The sequence below is a fragment of the Stenella coeruleoalba genome (genome assembly GCF_951394435.1).
Source record: "Stenella coeruleoalba genome assembly, chromosome: 4".
NCBI lineage: Eukaryota > Metazoa > Chordata > Mammalia > Artiodactyla > Delphinidae > Stenella > Stenella coeruleoalba.
Window position 1 is genome coordinate 51478561 of NC_137149.1, and position 26078 is coordinate 51504638.

The following is a 26078-nucleotide window of genomic DNA, read 5'->3' on the forward strand; positions in this document are numbered from 1 at the left end:
AGTTTTTGGTATATTCACTAGGTTCTGCAGCCATCACCCATGATTCCAGAACATTTTTAATCACACTACAAAGGAACTCCTTACTTCCCCTAATAACCATTAATCTGCTTTCTGTCTCCATGGATTTGTCTATTCTGGATGTTTTATATAAATGGAATCATACAATGTGTGACCTTTATGTCTGGCCTCTTTCACTTTAGCATAATGTTTTCAAAATTCCTCCACGTCATAGCATATAATTGTACTTCCTTTTATGGTTGTATAATATCCCATTGTATGAATATATCAATTTCTTTTTTAACTACCATGTTTCTTTCCTAAAGTATTAGGAAAGTATTATTGTTAAATTATTATAAATGTATTATTTTAAAGGCAGAAATTTAACTTTTGAGGTCTTATAATAAAAATATTAACAATAACTAGTATTTAGTGAATACTTGTCACTTGTCAAACCCTATTCTAAATCCTTTGATCTTCACAATAGACCTATAAGGTAGATACTATTAACATTCTCCTTTTCCTCAGAATAGAAAACTGAGGTACAAAGAAATTAAATAACTTGACCAAAGTCACAGTTTATAAATGTCCAGCTCAGGATTCAAACCCAGTCAGTCTGGCCCCCAAAATTAAATTATCCTCTGGAAATAACTTTGCTTTTGGAAGTGTATATAAGCCTTTCTTATATAGCCTGTATTTCTCTCTTGTCATCCCTCTAGGTTTCCCTTTTTCCACCTATCCCCCTGCTTTGTTCCACAATAGTTTGCAAATGCGTTAATAACTGGTTTCCAGGTTATTCATGTATTTAGAGTCAGGCATTCATATTAGTCAGGAATCTTTCTTTCATTAGCGTCCCAGAAATCCATTTATGTCACTGCGAATGTATTGGCTCACACTGCTGGAGTCTAGGGTATAACAGGCTTCAGTCCAGTTGAGATCCTGGGCCTCACATAATTTTTTAGAGCTCTGTCTTTCTCTCTCTCTACCTCTCATTCTGCGTTTCTGTCTGTACTGGCCTTATTCTTCAGACAGCTTCCTTCATTCTGCCAAGGACTTTGGTGGGCAGCAGCTTTAAACTTACATAGTCTCAGCTGAACTGCCCAGTAGAAAAAGAATCTTTCCCAAGAGCTCCAGCAGCAAAACTCCAGTGAGTACTCTGCCTACCTTGCCTGGGGTTACATAGCCATTCCAGAATCATCACTGTGGCCTGGCAGATAGAGTGCTATGGAGTGGGTTCTCCATAGGAAATAGATGTTTGACTGAAACGAGGGGAGATACAGGTACTAGAAAGACAAAAGAAAAGACAAAAGAAAAGATGTCCACAACTGAATTATTCAAGACAATATATGTCAGTTGTCAGCAGCACATACGTTTTCATCTCTCTTGGGTATTGTATTAATTTGCTAGGGATGCCATAACAAAATACCACAGACTGGGTGGGTTAAACAATAGAAATTTATTTTCCCACAGTTTTGGAGGCTAGAAGTCGAAGATCAGGGTGTCAGTAAGTTTGGTTTCTTCTTTTTTTTTTTTTTAATTTATTTTATTATTTATTTAATTATTTTTGGCTGTGTTGGGTCTTTGTTGCTGTGCGCGGGCTTTCTCTAGTTGTGGAGAGCAGGGGCTACTCTTCGTTGTGGTGCATGGGCTTCTCATTGCAGTGGCTTCACTTGTTGCAGAGCATGGGCTGTAGGTGTGCAGGCTTCAGTAGTTGTGGCACACGGCCTCAGTAGTTGTGGCTCGCAAACTCTAGAGTACAGGCTCAGTAGTTGTGGCGCATGGGCTTAGTTGCTCCATGGCATGTGGGATCTTCCCAGACCAGGGCTCGAACCTGTGTCCCCTGCATTGGCAGGTGGATTCTTAACCACTGCACCACCAGGGAAGTCCCAGGTTTGGTTTCTTCTGAGATCTCTCTCCTTGGCTTGCGGATAGCTGCCTTCTAACTGTGTCATCACATGGTCTTTCCTGTGTGTGTGCACATCCCTGGTATCTCTTTATGTGTCCAGATTTCCTCTTCTTATAAAGACACCAGTCATATGCATTGGGGCCCACCCTAATGACCTCCTTTTAACTTAGTCACCTCTTAGTACACCTGAAATTAACATAACATTGTACATCAATCATATTTCAATTAAAAAACATTTAAAAGGATAAATGCTTAAAAATTAATTTAATTACCTCTTTAAGGGCCCTCTCTCCACATATAGTTACCTTTTGAGAGACTGAGGGATCAGTGCTTCAGCATATGAATTAGTTGGGGGGACACAACCGAGGCCATAACAGGTATATACCTAGGAGTAGAATTGCTTGGTCATGTGGTGATTCTATGTTTAACTTCTTGAGGGACTCCCAAACTGTTTTCCAAGGTGACTGCACTGTTTTATTTTACCAACAGCAATGTATGAGAGTTCGAATTTCTCCACATCTTTGTCAACACTTGTTATTCTCTGTCTTTTTGAAGTAGTGTCTCATTGTGGTTTGTTTTGCATTTTATTGGTGGCTAATGTTGTTGAGCATCTTTTCATGTGTTTATGGCCAATTGTTTATCTTTTTGGAGAAATGTCTATTCAGTCCTTTGCCCATTTTTAAAATTGGTTATTTGTCTTATTGTTGAATTGAAAGAGTTCTCAATATATTCTGGATACTAGACCCCTATCAGATATATGATTCTTAAATATTTTCTCCCGTTCTTTGTGTTTTTTCACTTTTGATGGAGTCCAGTCATTCTGTTTTCTTTGGTTGCTTGTGTTTTAGGTGTCATACCAAGAAACTATTGCCTAATCCAAAGTCATGAATATTTACACTTGTTTTCTTCTAAGAGTTTTTAATTTTAGCTCTTATATTTAGGTCATTGATTTCTTTTGAGTAATTTTTATATATGGTGTGAGGTAGGGGTCTAACTTTATTCTTTGCATGTCGATATCCAGTTGCCTTGGCACCATTTGTTAAAATGATTATTCTTTTCCCATTGAATGGTCTTGGAACCTTATTGAAAACCAAACAACCATAAATGTATGGATTTATTTGTAGACTCTGTAAATTCTATTCCATTGATCTATGTCTGTCCTTATGCCAGTCTCACACAATCTTGATTACTGTTGCTTTGTAGTGAGTTTTGAAATTACAAAGTGTGAGTCTTTCAACTTAATTCTCTTTCAAGATTGTTTCGGCTATTGTGGTTTCCTTGCACTTCTATATGAATTTTAGAATTACCTTCTCAGTTTCTACAAAAAAGCCAACTGGCCTTTTTATAGGGATTGCATTGAATTTATAGATCAATTTGAGGGGTGTTTTCATCTTAATATTAAGTGTTCTGGTTAATGAATATGAGATGTCTTTCCATTTATTTAGATATTCTTTAAGTTCTTTAAACAATATTTTGTAGTTTTCAGTGTGCAAGACTTGTACTTCTTTTGTTAAATTTGTTCCTAAACACTTTATTCTTTTTGTTGCTATTGTAAATAAATTGTTTTTTAAAATTTTATTATCTAGTGTTCATTGCTACTGCCCTGTTTTTAAAAAAATTACAATAAAGTATACATAGTAAATATAAAATTTACCATGTTAAACATTTTTTAAGTGTATAGTTCAGTAGTGTTAAGTAAGTGAAGTACATGCATATCGTTATACACATTTTCCAGAACTCTTTGCATCTTACCTGATGTACTTTTAATTTGAAAGATTTATATGGCCCTTTAACTCTTTTGCCTTAAATCCCATGCCTTGAAGTTTTACCTTTCTTGAGCTTGTAGTTCAAATCCCCTGGTCAGAATAGGGAGTAGGGGATGTGGATAAAGTTGTTTTATAACCTGTGGAATACACAGATGCTCTTTTTCTTTGTGTGTGTAAACCTGTGTGTGTGTGTTTCAGACAAAAGCTGAAGGTATAGTACTGTGGTATCCTAGCATAGCTTCCTTGATAGCTACTCTGTTTCTGAGTCAGTTCTGTAAAAGGTCAACGTTGGGTGCTAAGATAGAGCTGGTTTATTGACATATGTTTGTAGCCAGAATGAACTCAGCCTGTTGCCTGTATTTACACTATGATGGAGTGTGGGGTTGGTTCAGATTTCTCACAAGGACCACAGTTAAATCAGGGAAACATTCCTTTGTGGTATAAAGTGGTACTGAATAGTTCCTTCTGGCACTTTGACTTTGGCTTGTTGTTGCCCTATGTAAGGTCTGTGCAGGGCTACAGAGAACTGCCTCAAATCCAGGGCTATATGTAGATGTGCGGTAAATGTCCTTTTCTGGGGGTCTAAGATATGAAGTTAACATTTGCTAAGATGGATTTCTATATGCTCTGATTTTGGCATGAAAGATATGAAACTCTGTTTGGCAAACTATCATCCAAATAACGTTGTATCAAAAAAATGTATTTCTTAGGCTCATTTCATGAACTAGTTTTATTCAGCTCTTGATTACATTTCCTTTGTGTAGAACATGTTTCATACTTGGTAACTGACTCAGATTTAAAGAGAATGAATGGCCAAATTAAATGAATGTCCTTTTGAGCAGTTTTCAAGTGCATGCATTTCTGATTGGTTTTGTTTGCCTTATTCAATGGAGAGAATAATTCTTTGTGGCCATTTTCATTCTAAGAGGGTGATGTTGAGTGATTTTTCATAATTTAAAATATGAATAATTATGCTTCCTTGTTTGTGTTTGATCGAAACTTAGAGCTGAAATCTTGGCTTTTTTCTCTCTCTGGCTCTGCCCACTGCTGCCCAGAACATTTTGGATGAGTGTGCTATGCTGAATTTTATGTAAATAAAATTTTTTTTAATTTTAAAAAATGACTATTGCATCATGAAGCAATGAAAATAAATGGAGGGTGGTAGAAATATATTTTAAAAGAGATTGTATTTTCCCTTGCTTACACAAAGCAATGCCAGAGCGAAAAACACTCTCAAATGATGGTTGATCTACAGCTGTACTAGTATTAATATATATGTGTAAATTAAGTAACTGATATAGCTATATTATCAGCTATTTGGGATTTGGTTAAAGAGGAAGACATTTGTTTATTAATGGTAATTTACATTGTCCCACAGTGTTTTGGAATGTTCCTTGGGTTACAGTATATAGTTTAAATATTTTTCAGTTATTCAAACCTTCTGTTTATTTCTTCAGTGAAAATTTGTTTTATGAAATCATCAGATGTACTAACAGTATCTTAAATGTATTAAAGGATATTGTACTGAGAATGGCAAACAGCTGTTCTTTCATCTCCACAGAATAACAAGAAATGGATTTAGATTATAGGAGGAGATATTTTGATTGGGCATAAACATAATTCCCTAACATTAGAGTCACTGAGACATACATCTTTATAGCTGGTATTTATTAAAATAATGATACCTGACATTTCATTATATGCTTTGTAGCTGGCATTGTATTCAGCACTTTACATACATTATCTTATTTATTCTTACCAAGTCCTATGAGGTATTATAGAAACTATTTTCCTATTTTGTAGATGAAGAAATGGGGGCTCAGATAGGTTAAATAACTTACTAAGATTACACAGCTAATAAGTGAGAGACCCAGAGTTTGAAACCAGACCACCCGACTGTACAGCTGTACTCTTAGCCTCAGTGTAATAGGAAGAGGATAAACTAGGCTTGTCCGTTGTATTAAATACTCAGTATGGTCGGTGATCAGTTATAGATGGTCATAAATAACTGTGAGTAGAAGTAGAAGCAAAGAAGCACCGTATCGTGATTTGGTTAAAGAAGCTGTGTAAGTAAGGATGTGTCCCTGATTTTTTCTCAGTCTTTCCACTAGGTTATGAATTCTGTAGAAGGATGGTGTGGTTCATATGTGAATTGTTTATGACAAAACTGTGGAAGTTCAAAATCCTATTGAGGTTTCTATATTATACAAAAAAACCTCAGAAATCAGCAAGAAAGACATTAAGGCCCATAGACATAAATGGGAAAAACAGACCTAGGCAGTACAAATAAAATTAAGGAATAAAGAAAACTCAGTTTTGTAAGAAGTCAAATAAATGCAAATTTAAGCCATAATGTGGTATGAATTTTGCCTAGTAAATTAGTGAAAATTTATAAAATGTTAATACCCGAAGCTGGTACTCTCATTCATTACTGACTGCATTTTAAAGTAGTATGTTAGAAGAATAAAATGATTCAATCAGTAAATAAATATCCTCTTTCCTGGCACTAATTCAGTATATATGAAATGTGCGTACTTCTTTTCTCTTACATATTGAGAAGCATATTTTATTAAGCTAATTCACAATGGACAAGAAAAACTCTGTATTAAATACCTTTTTTTGTTAACCACGGAAGAAAATAATTAACAGCTGTTGAGAAGAAATGTTGATTCAGTATTTTCCTTAAAATTATTAACTATGAGAGATGTATTTTAATTGCCAGCCCATCTCAAGCTTAAGTTGCATAATAATCTATCAGGAACATGATTATTTATGTAGAATCTTCTGGTCCGTAGGAACCAGAAGATTATATGTGTTTTTTATATATGAGTGTTCTGTAGTTTTGCCACTGGTTTATTAAACTTGGGACCATAATTTAAGTTTGTTATTCATCCTCTGTTGCTGACTTCTTGAGATTTTGGGAAAGTATTCTTTATTTCAAAAAACTAAAGGATGATGAAATTGATTTTATTAAAGGTGTGATTTCATAGTTTTAAAATTTAGTTTACATTTATTTATTTATTTATGTATAACTATGACCAGACAAGTAACTGCAGTAATAAACAAATTATCTTACAGGTATTCACAGTTTTATATGGAAGATAGTTTTTGCCATTATAACATGTTTAACCATCACTTCTTTGATGGAAAGGTAAGAATTATGACAATTATCTCTTTCTTTTATTGTATTTCCTTCATTATTTTTCTAGGGTCCCTCAAGAGCAAATGGTGGCTTTTCTACCATTTATTGATATTTATTTTTGTTCATTCACTGAGTGTGTATTGAGCACCTAGAGGTGATCATGTTATTCATCTTTCATGACTTTTCACTGCTTCTTGGGTGAAGAGCCACTTTCTCACCAAGACTCACGTAGCTGTTTGTGATCTGACCCCTGCCACCCTCCAGCCTGTCCTCTCCCTGTTCCTGCTTTGCTGTTCATGTTCAGGACATATGACCTTCATCTCAAACTGGCCTTTCCAGCACAGGGGCTTTTGCCCATGCTGTTCCCTCCACCTTCTACTCTCTCTTTGCCTTGTTAATGTCACCTCATCCTTCAGAACCCTGTTCCAAGTCACTTTCTTTAGCCTCTCCTGGCCCTCAGACAAGGTCAGGTTCTCCTTTGTAGATTTATGATGCTGTAATTAAATAATTCTGTAGTTAGTTGTTTGCTGTTTGCCTTCCTGATAAATTTCATGTCCCAGTTAAGGGGATTTATGGTTTTATTAAACTAATCCTTAAAAAATAGACAGTGTCAAGAGTTAACTCCAATCTATGAACTCTGGGTGATAATGTGTCAGTTTAGGTTCATCACTTCTAACAAATGTCCCACTCTGGTGGGTGCTGTTGATAGTGGGAGTGGTTATCCATGTGTGGGGCAGGGAGTATGTGGGATACCTCTGTACCTTCCTCTCAATTTTGGTGTAAACCTAAAACTACTCTAAAAAAAAATAGCCTTGTAATAAAGGGAGAGTGGTTTAAAAAAATCTTCTTTCAATATGATGTTAATAACATCATTGTGAATAAACAACATAGCAGAGCTGATATTTCTACTCCTAATTTGAGCTCTTTGTCAGTCCCATTACAAAATAAAATCTATAACCAACCAAGTAATCACACCTGACAGGAGGTTGGTCAGAAATGTTTGAAATTATCAAGACTGCTTGAAGCATATCCATACATACATATGATGGGTATATATCAATTTTTAAAGAATTGTGAGTCATGTTTTAAGTATATATTGTGCTTTAAGATATTAGCTAATGATAGAATGAAAACCAAGCAAGACTAAAAAACTAAGCATCCAGGAAATGAAAATAGATTCTAAATTGTTGGTTGGGATTGAAGAAATGAGACTCATTGAAAAGTGAGATTTAGTAAGTATAGCCAGTGATGTACTCCTTCCATCAGAATCCGTTTAGCATGGGGATACATATTTTTCAGCCGCGAAAGGTATGAAAACCGAGTATTGAAGTAAATAACAGAATTAGACTTCACTGTTTCCCAGAGCGCTTGTGTGGTTGATAAACACTAGAATTTGAGAACTGATTCGATGAGCATGAAGGAGAACGAGGAATTGAAAGACCGCTTGACAGAAGATGAAGAGGGGCTTCTCACCTCGGACAGTGACAGTGGAGAAAAGAGAGGAAAGAAGTGGATTCTGAAGGCATTTCCCAGATGGAAACCAGAAGACTTGGTGTAATTACTCTGTGTACACCTGAAACTAATATAATGTTATACGTCAGTTATACCTCAATTAAAAAAAAAAAAGAAGACTTGGTGATAAGTGTACCAGGGGTGAAATCAAAGATGACTTGGGGCCGTGACCTGGATTCATCTTCCATTCTTCAAAACAGAGAGTAGGGAAGTGTGGAAGCGACGTTTGGAAATGTTGAGTTTGTGGGGCTGGCACGACATCGACGTGCAAATGTCCAGTGTGGTCTCTTGAAACTGTGGGGCTTTGAGCTCAGGGGGGTTGTCAGCACTGGTGACACAGCTGAGGAAGGAACTGAGTTCATATTACTGCTTGATGCTGCAGTAGTGGGTCAGGTATTTGTTTATTTGTTTTTAATACCAGACCATGACTTTGCTTTTTAATTTGAACAATAAAGACAAGAGTAAAATTACATACCGAAGAGTTGGCTAGCAATTTCATATATCTTAAGAAAGTAACATGTAAGTAGCCTTTTCTAGGAAATTCTATGTAACTTTTATTGAGAGTTTATAGAATTACCTTACAAGTTTCTAGAATAACGGTTGGAATAAGCTGCCAAGACTGAGCTCCATGTTCTGTTTCACAGAAGAAAACAGTCATCCAGCCCAGGCTCTCCTTTCTCTGTATTTTAAGAGCAGCCACTAAATGGCACTGCAACTGTAGAGAGTGACCTACAGAAAACTATTGTTTAATGATTTTACTGTCTCCCCTTTTTCTACCTACTTACGGAGTCAGGGTTTTCAGTAGAGATTACCATCTACTAATCAATCACCAAAGCATTTAAGTGTCTACTAGGTGTCTGTCTGTGAAGACATATAAGCCTTTGAGGTACCATGTGCCTTTGAGGATCTAAGCCTCTGCCACTGCACAGAAGCTCTTCACAGTTCATGGGATTAAAAAGTAGGAGTTTTCTGCACAGGATTTTTTTCATAGCAAATAATACAGTCTTTTGCGTAATAAAAAATGTCATACGCCTTATTGGTAAGGTGGTTAAAGTGTGTACAGAGGGTGGCTATTTAAAATGCCGAGCACTTTTTTATTGATGACTGAGATGAAGAACAGAGTTAAGTTATTGTCAACCTTGGTGGCGTAAGCAAGTGTCTGTTTCCCATAGGTGGTCAACATTAGGACCCTCAGCAACCTAGGACGGGACATCCCACCATTGATTCTTACCTGGGAAGATATTCTTTAATTTCTTTTTTAATTTGGTTAAGAGTTCAGGCCTCGTTCACCTATTTTCTTTTTTCTACTTTTAACTCTAAGGGGTTTTAATTAATTAATTTATTTTAAAATTTGTATTGGAGTATAGCTGGTTTACTCCAAGGAATTTGAAGTTTTTCAGTAACATCATCTGTACTTTTAGTCCTTGTTCGTGTAGGCAGGTTAAGGAAGTGCCAGGCAGCACTTGAAAAATGATTAACCTTCTTGACACCATCCTTTGCTGTAGGACTTTGAGGAGGAAGTTAATAAAGACTTTACTAGAGAAAAGGGATTAGGATGTTGTGATTTTTTTTCCTTTCATCAGTTGGGTCTTCTAAGTTGATTTAGTAGTAAAGTAATATATATTTTATTATAAAGTACATATAGCTTTATTAAAGTTTAAATGCCATTAAGCTTTCAAATCTTCTGCCATTTTGTATACTGTAAGTGTTGAGTTGCTTTTATAGATAAGTACTTGAAAGCAACTACAAAGTCAGTAGATTAGAGCTAATATTACAGGTCTGTCTCTTACTGACTTCTCCCAAAGCAAAAAAGTGATAAATATCCTAGACAGTTTTTAATGTTAACTTTGCAATCACTAAAAACACGTCAGCTTGCTGGGAAAATGCGTTAATGGCATGGTTTCATGGCCTGGGTAAGCTTTATTTGTGAGCTTTCATTTATTTACTTTGCATGTTACTTTGCATGTTCAAATGTGCCTGTCATTTACCTGGCACTCAAAAACATGTGCATGTTTAACTGGTAATTAGGCTCTCATTAACCTGAACTTATGGTGGTGGACAAACCAGACAGGAAAAAATATGTCTTATTCGTCTTTGTGTCTCCAGTGTTTAGCACAGTCCTTACTTCTGTTTGTTCAATTGAATTTAGCATTTTAGATAGTCCTCATGGGTAATGAGTTTCTCTCTTTTAGGTTACTAAATTTAGTTTTTTAATTTAACCATTTGAATGTGTAGTCCTCTGATAGTGATGGTGTTTGAATTTGCAATTTTAAAAACCCACTTATCAAGGAACCCAAAGATAAAATCTTATGGGGGCTGAATGAGAGAGGCTTCAGGATGTCACTGAGGGACTCTGGGGTGGCAGGATGGGTGAAGTTCAGTCCGAAGAGTGAGACTGAGCCTAATGCATTCTCCTCCCAATAGGATGAAGTACCTCCCTTTAGTCCTAATTTAGAAATGAATTTCTGTTTGTTCCAGGCTGCCCTTGAAGTATGCAGAACATTTTTACAGAAGGATAAAGGTGAAGGAGTCATTATGGTGACAGATCCTCCTTTTGGTGGCTTGGTTGAACCTCTGGCTGTTACATTCAAGAAGTTAATTGCTATGTGGAAAGAAGGTCAAAGCCAAGGTGTGTAATTTATTACTTACTGCAAAATAAACATGTATCTATGTATATACTTCCTGTCAAATATTAGCAGAGCTCAGTGAATCAGAGCACTGATAAAATATACATGTCTTGCGTTCTCTTCTTTTTTTAAAAATAGGCTTATTTGATAATAACTTTATCATCATGATACACTTCGTATTATTCTAATCATGTGTTTTAAAAATGGCTCATAGGTAAAGTATTTGTTTTTGGTGGGCATAAGGGGACATTATGAAGAATAGCCGTGAACTGTTGGCATTTCTTCAGTAAATATTTCCTGAATGGCCACTATGTACCAGGTACTGTTTAGGTGCTGGGAATGGAAGGGTGAACAAGACAGACACTTATCTCTGCCCACTTAGACCTTACATTTCCTCTTCCAAAAGTCTTGCCCAGAACTCTAGGAGGGCACCCAGCCCCTGGTCCACAGCTCTAAACTGTGCCAAGATTTGTGTGGGAAGGTTGGCTGTCCAGTCGCCTAACAGTGGTTATCAGTGTCACATGGAAACCCAAGCTTAGAAGTGGGTTAATGACTGGAGGATATTCAGCTTAAAATGGCTTAGGACTTCAAAGTATTTTATGTAATTATCTAATTAGTCAGTATAATCATTTTTCAGTTTCCAACCTGCAAGTTGATAAATGTAAGAGTGTCAGGAATTTGTGATCAAGCTTCTCCATTAATTGTGCTATATAAGTAGTGTGCTTTGGGGACAGGATGCAAATGAAATTTAAAACATGACTCACAGTGCTAAGTATTCCACTTATTTTTGGTTCTGAAGTCTACTTATCAGAGTGGATAAAGTCATTGTTGTTGGGAAAGCAATAAAAAGCTTTGTGAGCTTGAACTGATTCTGCTGCTTATTAGCTGCATGAATTTGAACAAATTGCTTAAATTTTGCAGCTTCAGTTTCCGCATCTGTGAAATGAGATTACTATATTAACATCTAACTCCAGGGGTTATTTAAGGAGATAACATACAGAAAGCACCTAGCATTGTACTAGCCTGTATCAGGTGCTCTGTAATTAATAGCTGTGTCCCCTGTCTCTCATAAAAATTAATTTGGATAAAATTGTTCATAAGAATTTTCCATGATTCAGAAAAGATGGATTCACCCTGAAAGCTGGCATAGTGAGTTATGGCAGAGCTAAGATTCAGACCTAAGGCCTTCTGCATTTTGGTCCAGGTTTCCTTCTTCCATATCATAACCACCTTTGTGCTTCAAAGTGATGCTCATTTTTTATCTCCCACTTTTTTTGTAATATCTTTGCCTTTACCTAGACTGTAGTGATATGCATGTAAAGATAACTTTTACATACCATGTATAGCTGTGTTTAGATATAAAAGAATGTTTCCATTGACTTCTGGGAAAGGTCAAGTTGTAAATGGTACTCTGGTAAATCATCTCTTCGTTTGTATGATTTAAATGTGTTGAAGGATTACAATTTCTCCCAATACCATATATTTTCAGTAACAGCTTTCTACTTTATTTTTTTTCTTTAATATCAGTTTCTTATTTTCTTTTCTCTTTTTTTGTGATCCATTAGATAACAGTCACAAAGAACTACCCATATTCTGGATTTTTCCCTATTTTTTTGAATCCCGAATTTGTCAGTTTTTCCCAAGCTTCTGCATGCTGGATTACCAGGTATAGTAAATATTTTGTTTTCTGACATGGTTGGGGAATGGATATTCTGCTTAAATAAATATTCTGATAAGATGATTCATCAGTTTTAGTAAATGCAAACACTATAAGCTGTATGAAACACTAAAACTATATCATATGTAACTTAGTGCAGTAGTTCCTAAACGTCTGTAATCTCTAGGGTGCTTATTAAAAATATAGATTCTTAGGTACCAAAATAAACCTACTAAATCAAAATCAGAGGGTAAAGCCCTAAGAAAAAATATTTTACCAAGTTTCCCAGGTGATTCTGAACTGTAGCCAGGTTTTAGACCAAATGATCTGATCTTTCATCATCACCAGAAGATTGTGCAGCACCCCAGGATCATCATTATGAACATGGTTTTCTCCATTCAGAGGTTGTAGAGAAGTAAATTGCTTTTTCTGGTGGGTGGAATGCCACGTACACTTAACTTTGCTGCTCAGAGGATGCCAGGAGCTCTAAGGAGGGGTGTGCCCAAGGTTGTGGCATGTCAGAGAAGCAGAGATGCTGAGGTGTGGGTGTGCTGATTCAGGGCAGACTGACTGGACCTCCTCCTTTGCATCCTTGTCCTTCAACTCCTTCTGTTTCAATGTCCACTCTCCTGGATTCATTTCCTTGGGTTCTGAGGTTAACCCTGTTGTCGCCATCACTATGTGTGGTCACCAAGTGGGCACTGCTTCCAGGTTTGTAATGACATTTTTCTATTTGATTTTTCTGAGCAGTTGACTAGCCTCTGATTCAGGCTTTTCAGCTCTAGAACTGTAAACGTCTTCACTAGTTGTTCCAAGATAGCACTTGTTTCTTTTTTTTTTATATAGTTGATTTACAATATTGTGTTAGTTTCAGGTGTACAGCATAGTGATTCAGTATTTTTGCAGATTATATTCCATTATATGCTATTGCAAGATAATGGGTATAATTCCCTATAGCACTTGGTTCTAATCTTTCTAGTCTTGAAGATATACACTATTATGAAAATTATTTAGAAATAATGAAACAGTGTTACCAGAAATGAGGGGATAGATCCTACCTGTGATTCTACGTCACATAGCAAATATTATAATTTTGAGGTACAGTTGACTCTTGAACAACAGGAGGATTATGGGTGCAGTTGAAAATTGGTATATAACTTATAATCAGCCCTCTGTATGTGAGGTTTCTCCATATCTGCAGTTTCACATCTGTGGATCCAACCAACTTTGGTTCAGTATTTACTATTGAAAAAAATCCACGTATAAGTGGACCCACGCAGTTCAAACCATGCTGTTCAAGGGTCAGCTGTATTCACATCCAGTCTTTTTAAAAAACACTTTTACATATTTGTAATCATAGAAGATGAATATGAATTCTGCTTTCTTCATTTCTGCCTTATATAAGTGTATATTTTAAAATGTAGCTACATAATCTTATGCTTTTAACAAGTAAATTGTTCCATCAATAGGCTATGTTATCATTCTCTTCTTTTTGGACTTAGAGGTTGCTCCCACCTTTAAGGTACTATAAATAACACTGCCATGAACATCTTTTATTCATATAATTTTTCCATATTTTCCATAACTCCCTTAAAATAAATTTCCAAAACTAAAATAGAATTATAAAAGTTACATTATCAAATTTAATGGACTTTTTTATGGCTCTTGAACCATATTAACAGTGTCCTTTCCAAAAGTGTGTAGCACAAGTCATTTTAACCTTGACTTCTTGAGCTCTGCTTTAGGCAAATCCATACCATATATCTTCTCAAAGCTGGTTTACTTTCCTTTTTAGGGCATCCAGTTTTCTGTTTCTTATCTGAAGGATGCTTCTAATATGGACATTTGCAATGCAGAGATAGCTGACATATCCTAAAGACGTTAACTAAGTAAACTATTTCTGGTTTCCAGGAGCACCTGCTGCCTTTGACAGTGAATAATCATCTAGTACAATGTTTGGCACGTAGTAGGTGCCCTGTACATGTTGAATGAATATTTGAATGAAAAAGGGCACGAACTCTGGAGTTGAAAAGGAACTAGGTTATAATGCTGGTTCTGCCACCTACTAGCTGGTCCTACACATTTTATCTAACTCTCTGAAACTCATCTTACCTGTTAAATGAGCATAGTCATAATATATCTGCTTCATAAGGTTTTAAGAATTATTTGAGATAATACATTAAAAGATTCAGCCTCATCCCTGACACACAGCAAATAGAGAAAAAAGGTTATTGCTATAAGCATTGTCGTAACCATCACTATAGTCATCATTCAGATGGCCCCAGAATGGGGGTAAAACTTTTCTTCAATTTTTATGTCAGAAAACACATTATTTTAACTGCAAAACACATCGTTCCTCAGAAAACTGTTTCATCCACAATTTAGAGATGAGTTTTCACTGTGGGCAAGAGTTTCAGTTGGTGAGGAGGCAGAAGAAGGCAGATCCAGAATAAAGCAGATGAGAGTGATTATTAATGTGTAGTAACCAGTTACTGTTTGTTTAGACAGCCTGTGTTACTAGGAAAGAACTTTTGGAAATACTGTAGTTTTAATTTTAAGAACTAGTTCCAAGGTCCAAGCTTACTGAAAGTAATCATATGATTCAGTGCATTGGTGGAAAATGTTCTAATTAGGCCATGTGTATCAGGGTGAAAAGCAGTCTTTCCAATAAAGAGAAAGCCAACCTTTGAGAAGAAGAATTAGAATAAAACCTATAAAACAAAAAAAATCTTCATTTTTTCATGATTCCTATTAAAGATAAGAACACTACTGCCCATTACATGCTCAGTGGGAGAAACTGATTTTGCCAGATCTCCTAGGGTATATGTAAACTTTGTTTGTTGTACCTCCCCTTTGATGATTTTTCTACTATTTTTTTTGTTTGAAACTCTCTCTGGACTTATTATCCTTTCTGAGCCTTTTGCATTCTTTTTTTTTCTTTTGTTACTTTAACTTCATTTTGTGGTAATTTTTTTCCTTTTATATTAGCCACCTTCATCAAATGAAAAATTTGAAAGTTTCCTCTCCTCCTTCACAGGTCTTTTCCCATAGACCTTGATTAGGCCTTCTTTCTGACTTTGCCTGAGATGATTATAAGCCCCGAAACCACAATGCAGTAAAAAAAAAAAAAAAAAAAAAAAAAAATCACTAAATCTCTTTTTTTGGAAATACTTTATAGGTAAGAGGAAGGCGGAAATGCTGCAAATCTTCATAAACTATAAATCATGTAGACTCTTCAGTGATAAAGCACTTGATGAGTACAGAATAAAATAGCTATCAAAGACGTAGAAAACCAAGAGCTTTATTAAGGGCAGATTAGAAAGGAAGGATTTGGTAATGAAAAGAAATTCTGATTTAGAGTCAGAAGAAGTTTGAGTCTTAGCACTGCCTTTTAGAAGATTAAATATAATCTTGAGGGAAGTCACTTTATCTTTCCAGGTCTCTGTTTCCTTACCTATAAAATAAAATGACTGAACCAGAAAAAGGATGCCAGATAAGTTTTACTTTTAGACTTAAGCCTGATAAATTGGTAGTGACTTTCTGGAGAATTTGTTGAGAATACCAGGCTCAGTGGCAAAGAGTAGCGTGACTGATTAGTGATGTCTGCCACAGGGTCAGGGTCAGGGAGTGATGGCATTCAGGTCCTGTATTTACCATATCTGAACTAGATCTTCTCACTTCCCTTCCACCTTGAACATGCTATGATCTCTTGTTTCTGCTTAATCTGGGACATTTGTCTGGATTGTTAAAAGTAGAGACCTTTGTTTTTTTTTAAAGCTGTCTTTTAAAAAATCATCCTGTTTAGAAAACTGTTTTTCGAGTCTGGTTTCATGTTCAGAAATGAAGAGGTTTTGACAGGAATTTCTGAGAAATGATTGTAAATTATAAGGTGACACGTGAAATTCTCAAAATTCAATATACAATAAACATAAAACATTTAATGGATTTGAAGTGATGAGGAATAACACACACACATATATGTATGTGTATGTCTGTAATACATATGATATTTAAAATAAGAGGTTACATGGAATATGGTGTGACTAAAAAACCTTATTGCTATGGTAGAAGTTGATTGATGGAGCTGAAGAGTTCACTTGGAATCTTTTGAATATATTGAAATTAAACAGAACACACTTTAGGGATTTATGAAAATACAAACATGTACTCTGTTTTATTTAAGCTTTGTTTCCTAGCATGATACCTGGAGCATAGTAGGTGCAGAATAATAAATGTTTGTCGACTTGAATGTCTTGTTTTCCGTATAACTAGTTTCAGTCTCATGTTGCAGAAGAAATTTGTGTATAGATAAAATTAAAAGTTAGGAATTGCAGAGATTTTGTGCTTTCCCTCATTTCTATACAGTACTTCATCACATTAATCAGTTCCATGGGAGAAATTTTCTATTCAAAAATGCCTCTCATCATCATTGTGAGTGAAATGTCAGGGATAATGATGGGAAAATGGTGTATCAGCTCTACCACTAGTGATACGCAATTTGCAAAATTGTGTTTGCTTTACAGCACTTCCATAGGAGGTTTATTTGTGTGGATGAAGCTATGAAATATGGATGTATGTTAGAGGTACATTAATTTACCCTAGCAGCATGCATTTTACATACCATATGTTTATAGTTAATTAGCACAACAAACCCACATTTAAAAATAATAATAATCTCAATTAGGTTATGCAAGATCAAGTAATCAACCAGCTCCCTGACGCACATATTCTCTGACTCCTTAGGTAACCATAAAGAAATTCTTTTTTTTTCCCTCTCTTCCATCTGCTATCTATTATATTGCATGGACTATTCCATTTACTAAAAATCTTTCTAAGATACTCTTTTCCAGCATTTGAAAATCTTCATAAGATTCTCTTGGGAAGAATTCTTTTTCTTATGACACTCATAAACGTTCAAAATATCTTTGTTGAATTTAATATGGTACCATATATTTACTGAATACATAGAGAAGGTGCATTAGGGAAAAATTACGAATTTAAATCATTTTAAAAGAAAACTACTTAAGGTACTATTTTACGGTGATTTTGAAGTAAAATCTACTTTTGTATCTTAGCCTCTAATAGGTAACGTATATTCATAGAATTTTAAAGTTGTGAAGATGCATAGCCTTAACGTAGGCTGACTTCCCAATGTAATGATCCTTTCCACTAAATTCGTGACAAGCAGTCATCTAGTCTCACTTGAATGCTTTCCCTGAGCAAAGTCCTACAGCCTTACAAGGCAACTCAATTTATTTAATAGCTCTAATCATTAGAAAAGTTTCTCATATGGAGATAAAATATGCTCCCTATTAACTTCTAACCATTGGTCCTACTTCTGTTTTCCGAAGCAATAAAGGATAAGTCTAATTTCTATTCCACATGACACCCCTTCAGTTATAACATAGCTATCAGATCCTCCCAGTCTTCTCTTTTCTGAATAAACACCCCCAATCTGTTAAACTATAAGCCCTATTTATTCCCATTACTTTCAATAGAAATGAACTGGCTTTATTAATGTCTCTCTTAAAATGTAGCAGCTGAATGGAGGGCTTCAAATGTGATCTAACTTCGTCTCCCTTCCTTGTTACAATATTACAGTTCTGTGTAAGCCGGCTGTGAGCCCACACCAGTCTTACACCTTTGTGATAGACTGTGGACTCCCCACGTTGGACTGTGCGTGCTCACATGCTAAACGCCCTAGGGCTTTTTTTTTTTCCGCACTGTCTCTCATTTAGCTGAGTCTCCTCATCCTGTACTTATTTTTTTCCCAGTGCTGAAGTTTGTTAATCAGTCTTCCTAACTTTGTTCACCTGTAAATCTAGCAGGCATTGGCATAGCCATGGAGAGAGCTTAGGAATCTCCCTCCCATTAAAGTCCTCTCTTTCCATTGTCACCGATTCCTTACATTTTTGTAATTCTCTCATTAAATAGCTACTTTGCAAGTCAGTTCTGTTGTAGATTCTTAAGTGTAACCTTATTTAGAATCTAAAGAATTTATTACAACTTACTTGAAAGTTGCGATCTACCTGTATTAACCTTATAAAAATCTCATGGTATTCTTGTGGGTCATGTAAAGCAGTGGCTCTCAAACTTTAGTGTGCCAGGAGGGCTTGTTAAAAATAACAGATTGCAGGGTCCCACCTCCAGAGTTTCTGTGTTATTAGGTCCCAGGTGGGGCAAGAATTTGCATTTCTAACAAGGTCCCAGGTGATGCTGATGTTGCTGATCCAGACACCAAACTTTGAGAATTACTGATCTGAAGATGGATGGACTTAGTGACCAGGTGGATTCATGGCAGGTTTAAAACCAAATTGAGAATGTGTATGGATGATAGGGTGGAGGAGGAGAAGGGAGCAAGAAGCTAATAGAAATCATGCTTGTTGGCCTCAGTTTACTTTCCAGATAATCTGCAGAAATGGAAAGTTGAGTTAGGGATCTTGAGGAGAGAGGTAAACATTCGAAATAGTCATTGTGGGGAAAACAACTATAGTTATAGATTTCCCTCTGCACTCCATCCTTCTATCTGTCTCCACCATATGCCGGGTCCTGAATTCAGTGTTTTACATACATTGTCTCATTTAACTTTCATAACAACTCTAAGGTAAGTATCAGTAACCTCCTTTTCCAGATGAAAATGATGCAGACTTGCCTGAGGTCACATAAAAAGTGAGTGGCAGAGCCACTGCCTGGCCCCCACAAGGAAGTGACCATCACAAAAACCAAGATAGGTGTTTCTCAGTGGGGAAGGAGGAATGCTGGGTTGGCTGTGTCAGAGAGTGATGGTGGAGGGCCACACTGAGGCTGCACTGAGCCTTGGGGAATTGAAAACGGGCATGCAGTGAATTTCACAGGCAAAAAATGAAAAGCCCTATACAAGCTGGCACAGATCATCAAAGGTGGAATGTTTTAATGCCCAAAGCTAAAGTCTTAATTATATAAAAGCCTTTCCTGCAAAGTCTGTTGTTGCATTGGATAAAAGATTAGAGTTGTTTTTTGAATCCTAGGTAACATGAATGTGTCATAACAAATTTTACCTTTTTTATAATGAAATTTTACTCTCATAGAGGCCCCTCTGAGGCTGTTGATTAATAAGTAAACTCTTGCTTTTGAGAACTTCTTATTAAATACTCTGATTTAATTTGTACCTTGGCATCAGTTTGTTCATTTATTGGTTAAAGAATCTTAACGAATGTTGACTCATTTGAGAAATTTTTCCTTTTTAATTTTTTTAAACTTTCTAGGTAGATTATGATAATCATGCACTTTATAAACATGGAAAGACAGGACGGAAACAGTCTCCTGTGCGTATTTTCACCAATATCCCACCCAACAAAATAATCCTTCCTATTGAAGAAGGGTACAGGTAAGAGAGACCTTGAAGTACACAAGTCACTGAAAATAAAGTTCCATATATCTAACACCAAATGCCTTTCATACTGACTCATGTAGTTCTTTTATTACTTTTAAATTTGGCCTGTAATGTTATATTGAATTTAATTTGAATTACACCGAACTTTTGTAACAAATGCCTTGTGAACTTTTATCTACCTTGTGAATCTCAATAAGTATATGCAGCTGATTTCTTCGAGTCTTTTCTTTTCTCCTTAGATTTTGCCCTCTGTGTCAACGATATGTTTCTCTAGAGAATCAGCACTGTGAACACTGTAATTCTTGCACATCCAAGGTACAGTTTTCTTTAGAATGTGTTTTTACTCAAACATATTAGTTTTATTTTAGGTCACTAGTTTCATTACATTTGTTTAATGTTATTTTGTTAATATTTTAATTTGTATTAATGTGTTATCATTTATTAATTATAATTTAATATAATATTTTTTCTCTAATTATAAAGTATGGCAGGCTTTTAAAATACTTAGTTGCCTTCATCATCATTAACAACTATTTGAGTTATTTTTATATGGTACTGTATGACTGCTAAAATTATTAGTGTTTCAAATAAGGCACTAAATAAGGGCTAAATTTTGTTGAGGGCAAAATTAAGGTGTTTTGAATAAGGAATTGAACTATTAGATACCATCACTGTTCTGATGAAGCAATAATTAATAACATGTGCTGTGTATTTACTCCTCACATCACTAGTAGACAGGGCTTTTTACAGATAAGGAAGGACTACAGGGGACATACCTCCTAGTTATTTTTTTAGGAAGGTGGGATCACCTTTAGGTTACTCGGTTATTTTAACTAAATCCAGTCAGAAAGAACACGTGAAGTTTAGTTGGCTGATATGCACATATTATTTGCCAGAGGAAAGGCTATATTTTTAAAACTATTGGAAAGTACATTTTTTATAACTTTATAATTATATTACTGGTTATACTGGTTTTTAACTATGGTAACACATCTGATTATATATTTCCAATTAGTTTAGAAATTATCTGTATTCTTCATTAAAAAAAATTATGCTCAGATCATACAAAGTACGAAATGAGGAAAACAAAATTTTATTATTTAGAGATGCACACGTAAGTGGAAAAAATAAACAAAAGCAAGGAAGTGACCATCACAAAAACCAAGATAGGTGTTTCTCAGTGGGGAAGGAGGAATGCTGGGTTGGGAAGGGGCATGTGGGGAAGTGTCTAGAGTACTGATGGTATTGTCTCTTGACTTGTTGGGTTCATCAGTGTTCACTTTATAATACTCGTTAAACTGGACATATGCATCTCATGTACTTTTTTAGGTATGTTTTATTTCACAGTTTTTAAATTACTCAAATAGTAATCTCTATCCTTCTAAATTACATTAAGTTCTCAAATATGAATGTTATTAAGGATTATACCAGCTAGACACATAAAAACTATGAATCATTAATTCTCTTGAAATTTTCATTGAGTCCTTCTTTATGCAGATTGGGTTGCTCGATCTGGAGTGGACTTTCAAGATCATTTAGATAAATCCTCCAGTTTTAGAGTTAAGGAAATTGGGGCCCATCAAGGAGGCGTTTGAGTTGAGTAGAGAAATGCATAAATTAAAATCAAAGTATTTAATAGTAAAGCCCAGGAAAGTGAGAAATAAGGAATGAATAATTTACACAGATTTTAATAAGACATTTTAATTTTTAATTGTGGAAATTTGATTTTTAGTGACAAGTTAAACATAATTTAAAAATTGTTTTTGTAGGATGGCAGGAAATGGAATCATTGCTTTCTCTGCAAAAAGTGTGTAAAGCCTTGTAAGTATTCAGACTTAAGTGTTTGAGATCTTCTGAAAATATTTGACTTTTTCTTCATCTAAATAGGGTTTTTATTTAACTGTATTTACAAAAGAAAAAAATAATAGAGACTTGCCTTAATTTACTTGCTTTTTAATTTTTACACTTGCCAAAATGTACGTTCTCTCCTTCAGAGAGAGACATGACTTCAACCCTGTTTCAGTGTTGCATTTGCTTTGGCTTGTTTTAACAGGGTTTTGTATCACTCAGCCAGCCCCCATTTTGTCAGTGGCTCTAAGCTCATGACTCAGGGCAGAAGGGCTGAATTTGTGGCCATGTATCAGAAAGAAGTTAGCTGGTTTACATGGAATTCCAACCTCTTAACCTTGGCCTCTTTAGCCAAATTATAATTAGCTATGCAAAGCAATCACAATATTTGAAGTAAACACTATTCACGCTTGCTTATCATAAAGGTTAATCAAATGAAAAATTATATTAAATGAACCTCTTCTAATACCTAATTTTTATTTTACAGCCTGGATCCACTGTAACATTTGCAATCACTGTGCTCTTCCAGATCATTCTTGCAACGGCCCTAAAGATGGCTGCTTTATTTGTGGTGAATTAGATCATAAACGGAGTACTTGTCCTAACATCTTTACGTCTAAGAAAGTTAACAAGTTAGTTGAATTCTTTTATTTACTAGAAAAAATTTTCCTTGTATATTTGTACAGAGCAATCCACAGAAGTACACAATAATCAGAGGATCCAGAAATGCTAAATGCTAAATTAATTGTTGCTTTCACTGTTAGGTATTGTTTGCATAGATGGGGAGAGGGAGGATATGAAGGTGAGTCAAAGAGCTAAAAATTTTACAGGTAAGGCATGAAAATAACCAAAATATAAGGCAGAAAGTGACTCACTTCCTATATATTTGTGTAATATAGCTGTGTAATTCAGAGCAAGGTTACACCAATGACAATAGTATATTTAGAAAAACTATTGGTATTTCAACTGGGCTAACTTGAATGTCACACTTTTTTCCTTTTAAACTGAAGGGCTTATAGCTATTGAGTCCTCTTGTTTTACTGATGTGAAAACCAGATAGCCAAGTTTAACATTATATGACCGTTGAGATCAGGATAAAAATTTTGAGCTATCATATGACTTGTGATGAAAAAAAATCTATTATTATTAGAAGTATCTGATGGTTTAGTAGCTACTTGTGATTGTATTAGAATTCTTTTCCATTTGTTTTTTTTTTGGTCAGTAGAAATCATTTTTTTCCATTAAAGCCCAGCCACTTGAATTCTGCCTAGTATTTAAGCTACCTTTTCTATTACTTTTTATCAAATTTACTTTAAATAATTATTTCCACTAAGTAATCTAGGGTAGAAGTGGAATTTTAAAAATTAATTAAAGAGGTGTATTGAAGAGTCTTATAAAATATTTTTTTATAAAGCTTTAAGAATAGAATACAACCTAATAAAGGATCGATCTGGGGTTGTTGCACTATTACAATGTAATTCTGCTTGCAAACAACATGCTCAGCCTTTGATTCTGTGATCTTATGACACGTGGAAACTGAATGTGCATTTTGGTAATACAATGTAGGCTCTTTATTGGTTCTTAAATAGCCCTGACTAGTCTATTTGATAGTAATATGTTGTTTTCATTGAGGGAAATCATGTAGTATCTCTTAGTACTAGATTTTATCAATTTTAATTCAAGACCAAATTCCTTAGGATGTGGTATACCTGATAGTTATTAAATAGTACCACTTTCTTCTCTTAGAGAAGACTCCTAAACTGTGAACAGTGATCTTCAGATACTGCTTTCAAAAAAATTTTACAATGAAATTGACAATGCAAAATTTTTTCTTTATAATAGTAAAAAATAATTTTAATAGCTTTTTTAGCATATATGGCATAAAAGATCTTTTCATCTTATATGTTTTATAGCTGTCATGTTAATTTGGTTTTCCTTGGTACTAATTTTCCTGTGGTTGTGATCTGGCATGATGCTGGCTCCCTCTTGTGGTTAGAGCTCATTTTATCAGTTACATAAATACCTATAATTTAGAGGACAAATACTAGGTCAATTTAATTTTAAGGCAAAATGAAACAATCAGTTTATTATACTCAGTTTATCACTGTTGAGAGACTTTATCTCTGGAAAGTTTTGTTTATTCATATTACAAATGAACATTTTCTTTCTGTTTTTGTTTACTGTATCTTCTAGTGAAATCTGGTTCATGTTTAGTTCTTCTGAGTGGACAAACCAAAGAAAATTTGTTTAAATTTTGTATACAGACATGCATAGCTTCATTGACTTTGCCATCAAGAGATTATACTTCATTAAATTTTCTAAATCTGGGCTTCCCTGGTGGCACAGTGGTTGAGAATCCGCCTGCCGATGCGGGGGACACGGGTTCGTGCCCCGGTCCGGGAAGATCCCACACGCCGCGGAGCGGCTGGACCCGTGAGCCATGGCTGCCGAGCCTGCACGTCTGGAGCCTGTGCTCCGCAACGGGAGAGGCCACAGCAGTGAGAGGCCCGCGTACCGCAAAAAAGAAAAAAAAAAAAATTTGCTAGATCATCACTTATCAGGACATTATCCTACTTCTAAAAAATGGCTGGAGGGAAAGGAGATTTATGTAACGTGCACAAAACAGTATAAAGATGACTGTTTTATTTTGAACTTATAGGATACCCCAGTCCATGGTGAAAAATCTAAACATGGAAAAATATAAAATTGCCAAGCAAAATTCTGAGTAGTAGTCATGTGGAGCTACTAATAATAGCTAATATTTATTTATTAATTACTGTATGCTTAGCATTTTACATACCTGAATAATTTATAGTAGAGTATGTAGTATCAAGGTAATTAAGAACACAATTTCCTAAATCAAACTAGTTCTGCCACTTTCTCATGGATGATTTCATAGCCTCTGTTTCTTCCCCTAAAAAAAATGGGGGGAAGGAAAGGGAAGAGTGACATCTGCCTTGGCTCAGTCTCCCAGCTCCTTGAAGTCAAAGACTTTGTCCATTCATTTTTGTATTCCCAACACTTAACATATATACTGAATGAACAAAAGGAGAGGCTGAGTTTGGTCCACTAGGAGATTATATACTGTTTATGAAGCTCCTTTCCCAGGTTTTGGTTCTGGGAAGATCAAGAAGGAGCATTTCCCTAGGACTCGTGGTGGTTTAGGATAAGTGAATCTAACAATTGATATTGCTGGGAAGCCACGGAAATGCCCAGGTTTGCCATTACTGGCAGCCCCAGCCCATCCCTTCGTTCATGATATGATAAATGGCATGATTCTGCTAGCTTGGAGAAAGTGAATGGATAGACCAGTAATCTTCCTCAGCTCTAGATTGCCTGTAATGTAGTTCAGAGAGCACCTGAAACAAAGGATCTAGGTGGTTTTTTGTTTGTTTGTTTGTTTGTTTTGTTTGTTTTGTTTTTTTTGTTTTGCGGTATGCGGGCCTCTCACTGCTGTGGCCTCTCCCGCTGCGGAGCACAGGCTCCGGACGCACAGGCTCAGCGGCCATGGCCCACGGGCCCAGCCACTCCATGGCACGTGGGATCTTCCCGGACCGGGGCACGAACCCGTGTCCCCCGCATCGGCAGGCGGACTCTCAACCACTGCGCCACCAGGGAAGCCCTATCTGGGTGTTTTTTTTCCTGGTGTGATTTAATGTTTTTTAGAGAGTGAGTTTCAACTTGTTCATTTTTTTAAAAAATATCTTTATTAGAGTATAATTGCTTTACAACGTTATGTTGGTTTCTGCTGTACAACAAAGTGAATCAGCTATACATATACATATATCCGCATATCCCCTCCCTCTTGAGCCTCCCTCCCACCCTCCCTATCCCACCCCTCTAGGTCATCACAAAGCACCGAGCTGATCTCCCTGTGCTATGCAGCAGCTTCCCACTAGCTATCTGTTTTACATTTGGTAGTGTATGTATGTTAGTGCTATTCTCTCACTTCATCCCAGCTTCCCCTTCCCACCCTGTGTCCTCAAGTCCATTCTCTACATCTGCATCTTTATTCCTGCCCTGCCACTAGCTTCATCAGTGCCGTTTTTTTTTTTAGATTCTATATATGTGTGTTAGCATACAGTATTTGTTTTCCTCTTTCTGACTTACTTCACTCTGACAGACTCTAGGTCTATCCCCCTCATTACAAATAACTTAATTTCATTCCTTTTTATGGCTGAGTAATATTCCATTGTATACATGTGTCACATCTTCTTTATCCATTCATCTGTCAGTGGACATTTAGGTTGC

The 26078-nt window shown here is 35.8% G+C and overlaps 1 protein-coding gene across 1 annotated transcript in view; it reads left to right on the plus strand.

Moving 5' to 3' along the window:
* ZCCHC4 (zinc finger CCHC-type containing 4) overlaps positions 1–26078 on the plus strand; it is a 47538-nt gene that overhangs the window by 20029 nt on the left and 1431 nt on the right. Inside the window, 7 exon segments of the mRNA XM_079920450.1 lie at positions 6748–6820; positions 10802–10952; positions 12516–12616; positions 19852–19973; positions 20219–20294; positions 21749–21800; positions 22315–22459. Of these exon segments, the coding sequence (XP_079776576.1) occupies positions 6748–6820; positions 10802–10952; positions 12516–12616; positions 19852–19973; positions 20219–20294; positions 21749–21800; positions 22315–22459 (720 nt within the window).